The sequence below is a fragment of the Tupaia chinensis genome, unplaced genomic scaffold (assembly GCF_000334495.1).
Source record: "Tupaia chinensis unplaced genomic scaffold, TupChi_1.0 Scaffold000226_1, whole genome shotgun sequence".
Lineage (NCBI taxonomy): Eukaryota > Metazoa > Chordata > Mammalia > Scandentia > Tupaiidae > Tupaia > Tupaia belangeri.
The window spans coordinates 7,684,173-7,702,243 of record NW_006159701.1 but is presented as its reverse complement, the minus strand read 5'-3'; the positions used below and the strand labels follow the sequence as shown (position 1 = coordinate 7,702,243).

Sequence of the window (18,071 nt, the reverse complement as noted above, 5' to 3'; positions counted from 1 at the left end):
CCTGCCTCCGCTGCCTCCTTTCTAACTCTTCCCCCCACCACTTCATAGTCTAGCCACATCAAACTACTTGTAGTTCTACCGGACTCCCTGTGCTTCATCCCTCCTTTACACCATCCCCTCTGCCAGGATCTCCCTTCCTCTTTCTATTCATCATCATCTAAGACCTAGTTCAGATGGAATCCTGGCTATATGACCTTCTCTGAATAGCATCTCTAGTGTGCCCCCTTGATGTGATCACTGCCTCATTCTGCCACCTTGGAATTTTATAAATCTATTAGAGCATTTAATGCATAGTATTTATTAACCTATTCCCCCTATAAACTATGAGGGACACGAAGGCAGAAAGAATCTTTTATTTTTGATTCTGATATAGTATCTATCATTGAGAAACAATCAACCAATATTGGTGGAACAAATAATGATTTCTTTAAAGAATTATTTTAATTTAATTTTATCCATTGTCATTTATTCTATTTAAGAATTATTTCATTTAACTTTACTTATTTATTTTAATTTGACCAGAGAAAGAGAGAGAGAGAGAAAGAGAGAGAGAGAGAGAGATGCCAGGTCCCAGACTCAAACTGCAGTTGGCCATGTAGGAGTCCAGCACCCTTAGTCACCACACCACCTACCGGACCCCACTGTCACTATTTTATCTTATTTCTTTGAAGTTGACCAAAGAGAGACAAGAGAGAGAACGAAAGTAAGAAAGCAAGCTGCCAGATCTGGGACTTGAACCACAGTCAGCCATGTGGGAGTTTAGCTGCCTTAACCATGCCACCTGCTGGTCCCAATAATACCTGCTTTTTTAAAAAACACTGGGAGAGTTGAGACCAGCAGGTGGTGTGGTGGTTAAGGTGCTGGATACTCCCACATGGTGGACCATGGTTCAAGTCCTGGACCTGGTGGCTTGCTTTCTCACTTTCTCTCTGTGTCTCTCTCTAGTCAAATTAAAATAAATAAAGAAATAAATACATAAATAAAATTAATCTTTTTTTTTGGGGGGGGGACAGGATTTTGCTATAGGGTGCGTGTGTTTGCCAAAAAGACAGAGAGAGACAGAGAGACAGAAAGCGAGAAATTACTCCCTGGGAGGGGATGGCAACACTGCAATCCCTTTTCCTCCATTCTCTCAGGATCTTGGGCATGCACACACTCGTGCCCTGTATGAGTTTAAGCCACCAGGTCCAGGTCTGGGAATCGAATCGTAGTTAATTACATGGGATTTTAGCCACATAGTCTTTATGCCAACTGCTGGTCCCTAAATAAGTCTTTAAAAAAATTATTAAAAAAAAAAAAAAAAAAAAGAGTGATTTTTTTGTAAATGAGAGAAAGTCAAACAGAGATCTCAATAAAAAACATACAAGTTTGGGGCCAGCGCAAGGCATGGTGGTTAAGATGTTGAGACTCCCACATGGCCAACTGTGGCCAGATCCTGGATCTATAAGCTTAGTTTCTCACTTTCTTTCTCTCTCTGTTCAAATTGAAAAATGATAATAATGATAAAATTAAATGAATAATTCTTAAAATATATATATACAAAAGCTTAAGCTCAGGTTTAAAATTCACAAAAAGACAAGGTCACCAGGTAGTGTGGTGATTAGGACATTGGACTCACACATCCAACCACAGTTTGAGTCCCAGACTCGGCAGTTAGCTTAGCTTTCTGTGTGTGTGTGTGTGTGTGGGTGTGTGTGTGTGTCTGGTCAAATTAAAAAATAATAATAATAATCATAATGAATAAAATAAAATAATTCTTTAAAAAATAAAAATCATAAAAAGAAACATACGTCGATGCATCTCCCGGTAAAGAATAGTCAGTGCCTGTAATGAGTTGTCATCTGTGGGTTCCAGGGCTGCCACTTCCTGTGCCAAAGTGAAAGCTTCTTCTTGCTTTCCAGTTCTCTGTAAACCAATTGCCTTTAAAACCTGGTAGGAAAAAAAGATGAGAATTTTTTTTAAGAGGGATTTTTTTTTCCTGTTTTTCCACCTTATTTTCAGTCCCCTCCTCTCTGGGCACTCCCAGCACCCCAACAGGGCTGGCCAGGAAAGAACAAGGGCACAAGGATTGAGAGAAAAAAGGGAAACTTTCAAGGCTTTGTCTTCCATTCCCTGGGGGCTAATTTCTCACTTTCTCTCTGTCTCTTTCTCTCTAGTGAGCACATGTGCCCTATAGCAAAATTTCCTCTCAAAAAAAAAAAAAAAAAAAAAAAGTTGAATTGATTTAATAAAAGGAACTACAGAAGCAACATGATGAAATCATGCACATTAATTTACTATAAACATGTGCATATCTTGGTTATACACTTATTATATTAGCCAGTACTACAAATTGGGAGGTGATGAAGACAAAACATGCAATGATTTATTTTAAATAAACTATTTGTGGCCCAGCCAGGGGCATGGAGATTAAGCACTGGATCCCACATGGCTGACAGCACAGTTCAACTCTTGGACCCAGAGGCTTGAAAGCCACGCCAGGCGGGAACCAGCAGTTAGCGTAATGGCTTTGTCGCTGGACTCCCATGTAGTTGACTATGGTTCGAGTCCCGGACCCGGTGGCTTAAAACTCACACCAGGCGCATGTGCGTGTGTGCCCAAGATCCCGAGAGGAGAAGGGATTGTGGCATGACCATCCCCCCTGGGGGGTGATTTCTCGCTTTCTGTCTCTATGTCTCTCTCTGTATGTCTGGCGAGCACACGCACCCTATAGCAGAAAAAAAAATCTCTCCAAAAAAAAAAACAAAACACGCCAGGCAAGCTGGCATGTATGCCTAAAATCCTGAAAGGAAATTGGAAGGAAAGAGTTTATGATGTGGCCATCCCTCCGAGGGGTGATTTCCCACTTTCTCTCTCTTACTCTCTCTGGCAAGTGCACATGCCCTATAGGAAAACTAAAACTAAATAAAGTAAAACGTACTATTTGTAACCAGTAAGGATACCATATCTTCTTTTTTTCTTCCTTCCTTCCTTCCTTCCTTCCTTCCTTCCTTCCTTCCTTCCTTTCTTGGAGGGTGTGTGTGCTCACCAGAGAGACAGAGAGAGACAGAGAGACAGAAAGTGAGAAATCATCCCCCCAGGAGGGATGGCCATACCACAATACCTTCGCCTCCATTCTCTTCTCGGGTTCTTGGGCAAGCACACACACCCATTGTGAGTTTAAGCCACTGGGTCCGGGACTCGAACTGCTGGTCCCAAGGATACTATTTCTTAATCAGAAGTTTCTACTGAGGCATCAAGATAGTCTAGATAGCAGAAAACAATTGAGTTTCAAGACACACCACAATGCAGGAATTTCAAAATAGGTGTTTAAGGGCAGTTTAGATCATTTAAACCTTTCACCTTCATCACAGATGCACAAGAATCAGAAGACCCAGTAAAAGGACTTTGGAGGCAAGGAGTCATGTCTGAGTCTCCTTCCATTTCCAGCCCTGGAGTACCTGTATTTCACCTCAATGTAGTGAAGTAAATCACCATGTTGCAGAAAACCAGAGCTGCGGAATGGAAAGCAGCACTCAGAGAGATTAGGAGAACTGGTTTTTAAGTTGGTTTTAATTTTTATTCATTCATTCATTTTTTTTTTAATTTGTTTTTGTTTTTGATTTCTGGAGAGGTTTTTGCTACAGGGCACGTGCACTCACCAGAAAGACAGAGAGAGACAAAGAGACAGAAAGCAAGAAATCACCCCCCAGGGGGATGGCCATGCACATGGGAGAACTGTTTATTACGCCAGTAGGCACAGAGGAGTTAACACTCTAAATCTCCGGTCAAGAAAGATTTTTGCTATAGGGCGCATGCACTTGCAAGAGAGACAGAGACAGAGACAAAGAGTGAGAAATCTTTGTCCAGGGGAGATGGCCATACCGCAATCCCTTCTCCATTCTCCTCTTGGGATTTTGAGCATAAACACACATACGCCCAGCTTAAGTTTTAAACTGCCAGGTTCAGGACTTGAACCATAGTTGACTACATGGGAGTCCAACAAGGTAACAATTACACCATCTACTGGTCCCCAAAAACAAATTTTTAAGAGGACAAAAAAGAAAATATGAATCAAAGAAAATAATGTGGAAGCATGCTGATCAACTAAACCCATTTTTACTAAAAGTATAAGTAAATCGTGATTCTTATTTTGCCCATATTATGAGAGCACAATATTGGGACTAGCAGCTGACACAGTGGTTAAAGCATTGGACTTCCAAATAGCAGACCGCTGTTCGAGTTCTGGACCTAGTGGCTTAAAAAAAAATTATACCGGGACCAGCAGTTAGTGTAATGGCTATGTCGCTGGATTCCCATTTATTCGACCGTGGTTCGCGTCCCGGACCCGGTGGCTTGAAACTCACGCCGGGCACGTGTGCATGCGTGCCCAATATCCCAAGAGGAAAATGGAGGAGAAGGGATTGTGGCGTGGCCATTCCTCTGGGGGGTGATTTCTCGCTTTCTGTCTCTCTGTCTCTATCTGTCTGTCTGGCGAGCACATGCGCCCTATAGCAAAAACTTCTACAAAAAAAAAAAAAAAAAATCACACCAGCAAATAATGTGTGCATGCCCCAAGTCCTAGGAGGAAAAGGGATTATGGTGTGATCATACTTCAGGGAATGATTTCTCATTTTCCCTCTCACCGTCTCTTTCTGTGTCTCTCTCTGGTTCGTGCATCCACCGTATGGCAAAATCTTTTAAAAAAAGTATACAATATAGCTTAAAAGGACTCTGGGGAAAAAAATTAAAGTTCTTAATATCCAAAGAAATAAACAGCTAGATTTTAATTAAATACTATCTATAGCATGTGCTAATCAAGACAATAAATGGCCTAAAAAGTCTCTGGGAAAAAAAACACAGTCATTAGGACCAGCAGGTGGCATGGTAATTAGTGCTGGACATTCCCACATGGCAGACCATGGTTCGAGTCCCAGTCCTGGTGGCTTGCTTTCTCACTTCTCCCCCCAACCTCTCTCTCTGTGACTCTCTCTCTGGTCAAATTAAAATAAATGAATGAATAAATAAATAAATAAACACAGTCACTAAAGAAATGAAATATCTTTTCCCTTTGGGGTTAGCAGGTGGCACAGTAGTCGGGACACTTGATCCCCACCCACATGGCTGACTGTAGTTTGAGTTTTGGACCTGGCAACTTGCTTTCTCATTTTCTCTCTCTTGCTCTGTCTCTCTCTGATGAGCATGCATGCTCTGTAGTGGATTAAAATAATAAAGATTAATAAAATTAAATAAATAATCCTTTAAAAAAATCTTTTCTCTTCAAGGTAAAGAATTACACCTTTTAGCTCCATGGCCTGGTTGTTGAGAGAGCCAAATTCCAAAAGCAAGGAGAGAGAATGGGTTGCAGTATGACGACCATTCCCCATTGAGGGTGCTTTCCTCTCCTGGCAAGTATACTACCCTTTAGCACTGAAAAAAAAAAAAAAAAACAGATAAAACCATCAGATGCAAGGAACTCAAGGGCAAATTAACTTACCTTAGCACAATGAAGATCCTTATGTTTCTTCAACAGTTTATCTGCTTGCTGGATTGCCATTTTATTATTACCATTATCAAGATAATCTGTGAATAAAGAAATAATACAGCTATTATATTCCTATAATAACAAACATGAAACATACACAGGCAGGATCAGATGTTTCAGAGAGTGAATTTGATATTAAAAACATCATGGTGGGCACTGGGTGCGTGCATGGCCAAGATCTAGAGAGGAAAATGGAAGAGAAGAGATTGTGGTGTGGCCATCCCCTTGGGGGGTGATTTCTCGCTTTCTGTCTCTCTGTCTCTATCTGTCTTTCTGGTGAGTGCACACGCCCTTTAGCAAAAACCTCTCAAAATAAACCCAAACAAACATATCATGGCAGGACCAACAGATGGCGTAATGGCTACATCACTGGAATCCCATGTAGTCGACCGCAGTTTGAGTCCTGGACCCAGTGGCTTAAACTCATGACGGGCACATGTGATTGCGTGCCCAAGATCCCGAGAGGAGAATCGATGAAAAGAGACTGTGGCATGGCCATACCCGCTGGGGGGAGATTTCTCGCTTTCTGTCTCTCTGTCTCTGTTGAATACAGTAATGGCGGAATCATGTCATACATCATCAAGATCCATTAAATGTACTACACAGAGTGAACCCTAGTCATGCACCGTAGAGCCAATGACAGACTATAAGACAGTGGTTCTGGGACAGGCAGATGGCATGGTGGTCTCCCACATGGCTGACCATGGTTTAAGTCCCAGACTTGTTTTCTGACTTTCCCTCCCTTTCTCTGGTCAAATTAAATAATAATGATGACTAAAAATAATTTTAAAATTCTAAAACAAAACCAAAAACAGTGGTTCATAAAATTATAATAGATTGCACCAAAGAGCCTGGATATGCAGTAAGTTATATGGTGTAGGCTTGTGTGAATACACTCTATGAGGTTTGTACAATAATAAAATCACCTAATGAGCATTACTATCCCCTTTGTTAAGTAACACATACGACTTTATTAACAGTGTATCTTATTGGCACAGTAAGTTAACAAATGTAACCACACTAATGCAAAGATGTTAGGGGAAAAGGGTGGGAGGAGAGGAGGGAATACATGGGAACTCTCTGTACTTTCTGCTCATTTTTCTATAAACCTAAAACTACTCTAAAAATAAAGTCTATTTTTTTAAAAAGTCTGACAAAAAGATTCATTTCCAGAGAAGGAAAAACAAGAACTGTTGTAAGTGGGAAATGGTGTGTTGGCTGTCATTTCTAACTACACAAAGATGACCGAAAACAGGCCAGCCTACAATCTACCACCACCACCAGGTTCCTCTTTGCTCGCAGAGGTCCCAAATTAGCTTAGACATGGATAATTCAAAATAACCTGTGGCCCTTGTGGCCCAGGGTATCCCAAATAACAAAACAGACCATCATTTTATCAGATGGTTTAAATGTGTCTCTAAGGAACACTTTACTACAACTTTTTAACAGAGAGCCACACAAACACATGAGCTTCATCTATTCAATGCAATCAGCATTGATGAGCACTGAGTCAGCAGGTGGCATGGTGGTAAAGGTGCTGGACTCCCACCTGCTTTCTCACATTCCCTTTCTCTTTCTTTCTATGGTCAAATTAAAAAATAATGCTATTATAACAAATATAATTAAATACATAAATTCTTAAAACTTAAAAAAATTATACTGATGAGCACCAATAACACTAGGCAAAATGAAGGAAGTTTTGGATTTCTTTTCTATACTCGCAGCCATGCCATCCAAGGACCCGTTTCAGTCTGTGGAAGTCTTTGGACGCAAGACAGCTGTGGTGCACTGCAAGTGGGGCAATGGCCTCCTCAAGATGAACAGGTGGCCCCTGGAAATGATTGAGCTGTATACACTGCAATATAAGCTGCTGGAATGTGTTCTGCTTCTGGGTAAGGAGCTGTTTGCTAGTGTGGACATCTGTGTCCATGTACAGGCTGATGGCCATGTGGCCCAGATTTATGCTATCCGTCAGTCCATCTCCAAAGCCCTGACGGCCTGTTACCAAATATATGAAGATGAGGCTTCCAAGAAGATCAAAGGCATCCTCCTCCAGTATAACCAGACTGTGCTTGTAGCTGACCCCCATCACTGCAAATCCAAAGTCTGGAGGCCTGGTGCCTGTGCTTGCTACCAGAAGTCCTATTGAAAAGTCCATTGTAAGGATTGGGATTCATCTTTATAATAAACAATGGCTGTGGGGTTTCAAGGTTAAAAAAAAAAAGATGGAAGCCTTACTCTATAGAGTAAGGAGAGGAGGTCAAAGGCATATTGCTCAAGCAGCAAGATCAAAAAAAATCAAAGAAATCTGGGACCAGTAGATGGCATAATGAGTGCATTGCTATACTCTCACATAGTTGACTATGGTTTGAGACCCGGACCCGGCAGCTTAAATTCACACCAGCGCTTGTGTGTGCATGCTCAAAATCCTGAGAGGAGAATAGAAGAGAAGGGACTGTGGCATGACCATCCCCCTTGGGGGATGATTTCTTGATTTCTGTCCCTCTCTCTCTCTGGTGAGCACAAGTGCCTAATAGCAAAAATCTCTTTAAAGAAAAAAGAAAATCACAGGACCAGCAGGTGGCATGGTGGTTAAGGCACTGAATATTCCCACATGGCTAATAAAAGCTCAAGTCCTTGGCCTGGTGGCTTGGTTTCTCAATTTCTCTCTCTCTCTGTCTCTCTCTGGTCAAATTTTAAAAAATAAAGTTGAAGAAAATAATTATTTAAAGAAAAAGAAAGAATACCAAAGAAGTCTAAAAGTATACAATCTAGGATTGAATCCCCAAATGGCTAATAGCAATTCTCTTAAATTCTTAGCTCCATTGGGGCTGACAGGTAGCATAGTGGTTGAGGTGCTGGACTCCTGCATGACTGACCACAGTTCGAGTTCTGGACCTGGTGGCTTGCTTTCTCACTTTCCCTTTCTCTCTGGTCAACTAAAAAATAAAAATATAAATAAAAAAATAAAATATATCTTCAAAAAATTTCTTACCTCCATTAACAAAACATCATTTTCCTTAAAGAATATCTGACCAGGTCAGCTGGCAGTATGGTGGCTAAGGTGGCTCGATCCCACATGGCCTACTGCACAGTTTTGAGTTCCAGACATGGCAACTTGAAAAACAAACCAGATGTACATACATGCCCAAAATGCCTACAGAGGGAGAAATAAATAATTGAGTATGACTGCTTTACATGGATTGGGAGCTGCTTTATCACTTACCCTCTCTCTCTACCCAGTGTATGTGCTCTCTGCCAAAAATTTAAAAAAAAAAAAAAAAAAAAAAAAAGGACATCTGACAGAGATAAACTAGCTCAATAAATGATCCTTTCTGTTCTAATAATTCGACTCAGTCTTAAAATGTTCCAGGTTTACGAAACCTATCTTGGCAGCCAGCAGAGGGTGTGGTGGTTAAGGTGTTGGAATCCCACATGGCTGACCACAGTTTGAGTCCCAGATGTGATGGCCTGCTTTTTCACTTTCTCTTTCTCTCATTCTATCTCTGGTGAACACTTGTGCCCTATAGCAAATTAAAATAATAATAATAATAATAATAATAATAATAAGGACCAGCAGTTAGCGTAATGGCTATTGCACTGGACTCCTATGTAGACAACTACGGTTCAAGGCCCAGAACTTGGTGGCTTAAACTCACGCCAGGCGCATGTGCATGCGTGCCCAAGATCCCGAGAAGAGAATGGAGGAGAAGAGATTGCAGCGTGGCCATCCCCCTGGGGGGGTGATTTCTCCCTTTCTGTCTGTCTTTCTCTGTCTTTCTGGTGATCGCACACGCCCTATAGGAAAAACCTCTCCAAAAAGTAATAATAATAACTACAATTAAATAAATAATCCTATTTAAAGAAACAAACACAAAACATATCTTGAAGTCTTTTCACAGAGTAGAAGTCTTTAATAAGACCCAATCAGAGGGTCTACCCATAAATGGATCAGATTAAAAGATATTTTCCTTTTCCTCTGTAGTTGACAAGGCCCTAATATATCATACCTATTTGCCCAACCTCTCTACTCAGGAAATGGCTTCTACTAGCCCTGCTGAAGTTGTAGGACTAGATGACCATGTCTAGACCACACCACTGCAGCCCAAGGTGGATGTTTGACTTAGGCTGGTTGGTTTCTTCCTGGTAACCTGTAACTATAACACTGATGGCCTGAGTCCATGGGTTATGGGAAATCCCAGTGAGAAAAATCATAAATACTTTGATTCTGAGTTTACCAGTGGCTACTCCACAATTTCTATTTTGAAGAAATAAATGGAAAAAAAAAAGAAGTGTTTATTTTCTTGACTCTTCATTTACATAGCATCTATATAAGAATAAAAAATGTCAATTATCTTTTTTATAATGACTTAATTTTATTTATTCATTCGTTTATTCATTCATTCATTCATTTTTTGGAAGAGATTTTTGCTATAGGGCACGTGTGCTCACCAGAATGACAGAAAGACAGAGAGACAGAAAACAAGAAATCACCTCTGGGGGGATGGCCATGCCACAATCCCTTCTTCTCTGTTCTCCTCTTGGGATCTTGGGCATGAACGCACACGTGCCTGGCATTGAGTTTAAGACACCGGGTCCAGAACTCGAACTGTGGTCGACTACATGGGAGTCGAGCGACATAGCCATTATGCCAACTGCTGGTCCCTCATTCATTTGTTTCAATTTGACCAGAGAGAGACACATGGAGAGAAGAAAGGGAAAGTGAGAAAGCAAGCCACCAGGTCCGAGACTTGAACCATGGTTGACTATGTGGGAGTGTCTACTACCTTAACCACCACACCTGCTGGTCCCCAAAAATGTCAATTATCTTTATCAAAAAATCTAAAAGGGGGCAAGCAGGTGGTGTGGTGGTTAAGGGTACTAGACTCCCACATGGTCAATCGTGGATTGAGTCCTAGATCTGGTGGCTTGCTTTCTCACTTTTCCTCTCTCTTTCTGTCCCTCCCTGGTCTAATTAAAAAATAAGTAAATAAATAAAGTAAAAATAATTCTTAAAAAAAAAATCTAAAGGGGAGGGCTTTTGTGTGGTGGGGGGATGGAGGAGTGCCCCCCCCCCCAACCACAGCTCAAGGGGTATCCACAAAGTCTACATCGTGGGTGTAGGATAAGATAATGAGTAAGAAAGAAAAATAGTCTGAGGGCTGCCACGTGGCATGGTGGTTAAGGTGCTGGACTCCCACATAGCCTGCTGTGGTTTCCCACTCTCTCTCCTGCCTGTCTCTGTCCGGTCAAGTTAAAAATAATGATGGGACCAGCAGGTGGTGTGGTGGTTGGGATACTGGATTCCCATGTGGCCAACCATGGTTCAAGTCTCGGACCTGGTGGCTTGCTTTCTCACTTTCTCTCTCTCTCTCTGTCCCCTTCTCTCTCTCTGGTCAAATTAAAAAATACTAATGATGAATAAAATTTAAAGAATGAAGAACAGGGACCAGCAATTGGCGTAATGGCTATGTCGCTGGACTCCCATGTAGTCGACCGCAGTTTGAGTTCTGGACCCAATGGCTTAAACTCATGCCAGGTGTGTGTGCATGCGTGCCCCAGATCCCTTGAGAGGAGGATGGAGGACAAAAGACTGCAGCATGGCCATCCCCCCCGAGGGGTAATTTCTCACTTTCTGTCTCTCTCTGTCTTTCTGGTGAGCGCATGCGCCCTATAGCAAAAACCTCTCCGAAAAAGAAAAAGAAAAAGAGAGAAAAAAAAAAAAAAAGAACAAAATCAAATAATTCTTAAAAAAAAAAAAGTCTGAAAAATAAAGCACAGTGTGCTAGCAAGTGGCATGGAGGTTAAGGCAGCTGAATCCAATCTGGCACGGTTCAAGCCCTGGACCTGATGGTTTGAAAATCATCCCAGGTACCTGTGCCTGAGTGCCCAAAATCCCAAGAGGAGGAAGGAGAAGGGATTGTGGTGTGTCCAGATCCCCTGCTGGGGTGGATCTTTCACTTTCCCTCACTCTCTGTCTCACTCCAATGAGTGCATAGGCCTTGTGGCAAAATAATAATAGTCAAGCAGAGAAAAGAATATACACCAAAAAAAAAACCAAAAAAACCCAGAGATGAGCAGCTGAGAAAGAAGCTTCAGATTCTGACTGCTTGCCAGTTTTCATGAGGTACTACATTACTGCCTTTGGCTCCAAGGGCATCAAGCAACCCTCCTTTACTTGAGCTAGTATCGGATGAGTTTCTCTTCCTTGCATTCAATAGTTTTAACTAAGACACTTCAAAATATTTGGCCTGATATCAGGGTCCCCTTTCCTGGGAGCCTGGGAGACTCTTCAGTGGTTGGTTGCTAATACTCCTGGGAAAAGTTTATTATTTCCATTTTACATCACTGACTCTAATATGAATGATGTAGCCCTAGGAAAAAACAGACCAATAAAAATGATATCCTAGGTCCATCTTCCTAGTAAATCTTTTTTAACACTTTCTCAAGGTTAATTGTGGTTTAGCCATGAGAATTGGTGTTCCCTTAACAACAGGAGTCAGCCAAATCAGTCATCCACAAATCAGGCTGAGGAAACGAAAAAATCCATGGGTTTGAGGCCAGCAAATGGCATAGCAATTATGTCGCTGGACTCTCATAGGGCTGACTATGGTTTGAGTCCTGGACCAGGTGGCTTGAAACTCATACCAGGCGCATATGCACGTGTACCCAAGATCCTGGGAGGAGAATGGAAAAGGGATTGTGGCATGGCCATCCCCCGAGGGGGTAATTTCTAATTTTCTCTCTGTCTGTCTCACAGGTGGGTGCATGCGCCCTAAGACAAAAACCTCTGAAAAGACCCATGGGTTTAACCAACGTTTTGCAGATGGATGAATACCACTCAAGTGAGGTAGTTTCAGGTGGCTCTTGCAGATAGCACTAGATAACACTCACAGCAAGAAAAGTTGATTGCTTTCCTAGCATTTCCTTTACATTAAGGAGAAAGTGTCAGTGTGGTGTTACCCTATCAATTCCCTGATATTTGTCAATATCTTTTTTTTAGACAGAGATTTTTTGCTATAGGGCATATGTGCTCACTGAAGGGACAGAGAGACAAAAAGTGAGAAATCACCCCCCACGCTGCAATTCCATCTCTTCCATTTTCCTCTTGGGATTGTGGGTATGCATGCATATGAACCTGGCATGAGTTTTAAGCCACCAGGTCCCAGACTTGAACCGCAGTTGACTGTGTGGGAGTCTAGCAACATAACCATTATGCCATCTGTAGGTCTCTAATGTCTTTTCTTTTTAAGATTTATTTTATTTTATTTACTTATTTTTAATTTGACTAGAGAGTAAGAGAGAAAGTGAGAAAGCAAGCCACCAGATCTGGAACTCAAATTGCAGTCAGCCATATGAAGTCCAGTGCTTTAACCACCACACCATCTTCCAGTCTTATATTGTATAGTACTTTATTTTCACAGTATTATTTTTTGGAGCAAGTATAAAGGTTGTCCATTAATGATAATCATGTGGATTATTTGAAAACAAATTTAAAATCAAAAGTCAACTTAAAGAAAAACATGTAAGTAAATGACAGCACAGATAATACTATAATATGGCTAAAATCATCCAACTAGGTTAAAGAATGATAGAAATATGAGAAACACTGAGTTAAATCATTGACAAGAGACTATCAAAATGTGTTGATTGGACATACAAACCATACTTCTCAGGGAACACTTTCTTTTTTTTAAAAAAAAATTATTTAACTTTACTTATTCATTCATTCATTTTTAATTTGACTAGAGAGATACACAGAGACAGAGGGAGAGAGAGAGGTGAGAGAGCAAGTCACCAGGTCCAGGACTCAAACTGTGATCAGCCATGCGGAAGCACCCAGCGCCTTAACCACCACGCCGCCTGCTGGTCCCTCAGGAAACACTTTCAACAGAAGTTCCCCTTCCTCAGAACTCAGACAGTAGCAGACCTGACACACAGAGGCCTACTGTCTACTTGCTCTGCAGAAGAGGCCTTGGGACTTATTAGTCCAATTTCATACTTATGAATACTGGCAGTAGGAAAGGTCTTAGCCTTGCAAATTAAAAGAAAAGCCTTTGAATTACATGTTCTTGCTAATGCCATGAAAGTTTCCACAGCAGCTGAAATGATAATCTGCACTGTTTCCACTTCTTTTTTTAATTTTTAAAAATTTTTAGAAAATCATTTTATTCACTTTTATTCATTCATTCACTTATTTTAATTTGACCAGAGAGACATACCCAGAGAAAAAAAGGAAAGTGAGAAAGCAAGCCACCAGGTCCAGGACTTGAACCATGGTCAATCATGTGGGAGTGTCCAATGCCTTAACCACCACATCGCCTGCCGGTCCCTGTCTCCACTTCTTACAAGAGCTTCAGAAACTATTAAGGCTATTGCTCCAGGCCACCTAATGGCCTAGTGGTTAAGGTAGCTGGATTAGAAGGCTACAAGGTTCAAGTCCCGGATGTGGTGGTTTGAAAAACACGCCAAGAGCATGTGTGTACATGTCCAAAATCTCAGAGGGAAATGGGGGGAAAGGGATTATGGCGTGACCCTCCCCCGTGTGGAGGTTGCTTTTTTTCACTTTCCCTCTTTTCTTTTTCTGTCTCTCTCCAGCAAGTGTGTGCATGTGCCCTGAAGTCAAATTTATGCACAGAAAAATTATTCCAACTCTAGACACCACAGATAGAATTTCAACCCATCACACCTCAACCCACCACAATGAATCACTTCATAGCCTTGTCCACCTCTACCATGATATCCAGCTGGAGCTGAGGTCCAAGGCAAGGTTTCCAGCCTTGGGGCCAGCAGCTGGCAAGGTGATTAAGGCAGCTAGATCTCAAGGCTGATGTCACAGTTGGAGTCCTGGACCTAGTGGCTTGGAAAAAAACACACTGGGCATACATACGAGTGCCCAAAATCCCAAGAGGAGAATGGAGAAGAGACTGTGGTATGGCCATTACCCCAGGAGCTGACTTCTCCTTTTCTGTGTGTGTGTGTGTGTGTGTGTGTGTGTGTGTGTGTGTGTCTCACGAATGCAAGTGCCCTATAGCAAACTTGGAAAAAAAAAAAAGAATCCTAAAACCTTAGCAGTACAAACACTGCAATTCAAAAACAATAGTGCTGCTGAATCTGAAGTTGGTGAAGTGCTGGGCTCTCAAGTTCAAATCCCAGCTCTACAACTACTAGCTATAACCCTGAGCAAGTTAGCATCTCTGGCCTTCAGTTTCCTAGTATGATCACAGTAATCTTACCTACCTAATAGGGCAGTTAGCCCCTAAGCTCAATAAATGCCAACAGTTGAACTTTTGGCTGGTGGGCAAGCACCACCATTAAGTAAACTGTTCATTTGACACTACAGAATGTGAATTCAAGGAATGATTGTTTAAGCGTATTAATATACTTAAAATACAAAAGTCTAGAAGTCAAAAGTGCTGAAGTGAAGGGACCAGCAGACGGTGTAATGGTTATATCACTGGTCTCCTATGTAGTTGACCTCAGCTGGAGTCCAAGACCTAGCAGCTTACAGCTAACGCTGGGTGGGGCGGTAGGCGGCGTGGTGGCTAAGGGCGTTGGACTCCCACATGACCGACCGTGGTCCAAGTCCTGTGCCTGATGGCTTACTTTCTGACTTTCTCTGTCTCTTTATCTCTCAGTCTGTCCTTCTCTTGTCAAATTAAGAAGTAAATAAATACATAAAAGTTAAATAAACAATTATTTAATTAAAAAAAAAAAAAAACTAACGTGGGGGACCAGCAGTTAGGGAAATGGCTATGTTGCTGGACTCCCACGTAGTTGACTGCGGTACGCGTCCCGCACCCTGTGGCTTAAAACTCACGCCGGGCGCGTGTGTGTGCGTGCCCAAGATCCCGAGAGGAGATTGGAGGAGATTGCGGTGTGACCTTCCCCCCCTGGGGGGGGGTGATTTCTCGCTTTCTGTCTCTCTGGCAAGCACACACATGCCCTATAGGAAAAACCTCTTAAAAAAAAAAAAAAACAACTAATGTGGGACACATAATGTATGCATGTCCATAATCCCAAGAGGAGAATGAAGAAGGGATTGCAGCATGGTCATCCTTGAGGGGTGATTTCTCACTTTCTGTCTCTCTCTGTCTCTCCAGTGAGTACGTGTACCCTACGGCAAAACTCTCTTAAAAAGGCGGGGGGGGGGCAGCAGTTGGTGTGGTGAAGGTGCTGGACACTCTCACATAGCTGAGTATGGTTCAAGTCCCAGACCTGGTGGCTTGCTTTCTCACCTTCCTTCCCTCTCTGTGTCTTTCTCTAGTCAAATGAAAAAATAAATAAATATATTAAATTAAATAAATATTCTTTTTTAAAGAAAAGTGCTTAAGTTAAGAACAGTCTGTACCCTTTCTTTCCAATTTCTGCCAGGTAATACTAATCGCCTTAGAATTCCTGAAGAAAGCCCTTTCTAATCTAATCCTCTTTCTATGTGGCCATAGCAAAAATTATATAATTCCATCTTCATTTCTGAAAATATGACATGTCATTGCTGGTTAACATAACTTGATGTTTAGCAATGTGAAATAAACATGGTGTTTCTCAACTGCATAGTTCAAAACATTATTAATTCCAAATGACTATGGAACCAAAGACATTTTGTTTAGTCCTAAAGAACAACTTTAAAATCAAATTATTCTCAGGGCTGGCAAGTGATATGGTGGTTAGAGTCGCTAGATTCCCATATGGCCAATCATGGTTCAAGTCCTGAACCTGGTGGCTTGCTTTCACACTTTCCCTCTCTCTGTCTCTGTCTTTCTGGCGAGGGTACACGCCCTATAGCAAAAACCTCTCCAGAAAAAAAAATTATTTAAAAAAAGATCCAATTATTCTTTAGAGCAGTGAGTCCTTTTAGTTAAAAAAAAAAAAAATTCAGGTGGCTGCTGCACAAAGCTATAATGAGTCACTAACTGTGAACCATGGATTTAGTTTTTATCTTTTATCACCACCTTGTATATATAATTTCTGACTTCTGAAAATATACACTAAAGGACAAGTCCATAAGAATAGGCAAGCTTACAGAAATGGAGATCAGACTGCTATCTCTGCCACTCACCATCTGTGTAACCTTAGGGACAAATCAGTGTCTTCAGCTCAAAGTAAAGTAGTGGGACCAGTAGATGGCGTAATGGTTACGACGCTAGGCTCCCACACAGTCAAGGGTGATTTGAGTCCCACACCTGGTGGCTTAAAACACACCGGGTGCATGTGTGTGCATGCCCAAAATCCTGAGAGGAGAATGAAGAAGGGATTATGCCGTGGTCATCCCCCTTGGGGGGTGATTTCTTGCTTTCTGTCTATCTGTTGCCAGAGAATACAAGCACCCTATAGCAAAAATCTCTTAAAAAAAAAAAGGGAGGGGTGGAGTAAAACAGCACCCCACCATGAGAATGTGTTGATTAAGAAATAACCCACACAGAAGGCCAAGGACAGTGACTGAGATAATTAGTGGTCTCCAGTTCTTAGCTATTATTATTACCAACCATCTCACAGGGCTTTTTTTGCTGGATCAGATGAGATGTGAGAGCACAGCATCATACAAATAAATTACAGAAGCAGGACCAATTGCTGCCAGAAACAGTTACCCTCTCCCCACACTCCCAAAAAACGAATGATCTCAGCGATGGGAGAAACCTCCTTTTAGTAACATTCAGGCTATAAGCACGAGGTCCACTTTCACTAAAACCACTGACCTTGAAGCTTCTTTATCATTAACTGATAGACCAAGATCATCTAAGAAGAAAAGAAATGCAAACGGGACCATTGTCTAGTTACAGAACATCTCGGGCTTTTAAAAAGGTTTCTCCCAAACTCAAATCTTGTGATTTTTCACAACCGAAGTAGCAGGATGACATCAAGGTCTTACAGCCTGCCGGCTGGGCTGAGTGCCATGGAGGGAGTTCCACTTAGCACGCGGAAGGAAAGCTGCAGAGAAAACCAGAGTCGCTGCGGAAAGGAACAGGCCTCCAGCAGCCCTGCGTGCCCCTCTGACATGAACTATCACAGCCTCTTCACTGCTGCTATTTTGGGTTCAAGACCCCCTCCCCCCGCCTCCCACAAGTACCCTGAGCAGCTGTTTCACCACCAAACAGTTCTGGATTGGGGGCTTGGAATCCCAGGCCTGCTCCTACTAGATCTGGGTGACCTTGCGTCCGCCCCTTCCCATCTCTGGACCTCGGCTTCTCCAGGAACACCAAAAACCCATCTGGTCGAACGACTCCCTGAGGCCAATTCCCGGTACATAAAATGTCTTCAGAGAGGACTTTCCTTCAGGGAGGGTGTCCCACCCTCAAGCCTGAGCCTGGTCCCGGCCGCAGGGAAATCTCGAATCTCCCTTGGAGCGGCACTAACAGCGCAGCCGGCGTCCCCCAGAGCCTGCCTGTCGGGCTGGCCCTGCCTACCAGAGCCTGCCCAGACCGCGCCCTACCAGAGCCGGCCCAGACCGCGCCGCTACCACCTCCTGGCCCAGAAGGCCGGGTCGGCGCCTACGCGAGGCCCGCGGCTGCGGCCTAGTGGCCCGCGAGGCCCGCCCTCCGCGCCTCCC

The 18,071-nt window shown here is 42.4% G+C and overlaps 1 protein-coding gene and 1 pseudogene across 1 annotated transcript in view; one reads left to right on the top strand and one right to left on the bottom strand.

Moving 5' to 3' along the window:
* Window positions 1-18,071, bottom strand: part of NAA25 (N-alpha-acetyltransferase 25, NatB auxiliary subunit) — a gene marked incomplete in the record, with an annotated part of 80,918 nt that overhangs the window by 60,045 nt on the left and 2,802 nt on the right. Inside the window, 2 exon segments of the mRNA XM_014587645.2 lie at window positions 1,791-1,929; window positions 5,477-5,562. Of these exon segments, the coding sequence (XP_014443131.1) occupies window positions 1,791-1,929; window positions 5,477-5,562 (225 nt within the window).
* On the top strand, window positions 7,245-7,673 carry LOC102486977 (40S ribosomal protein S16 pseudogene; annotated as a pseudogene).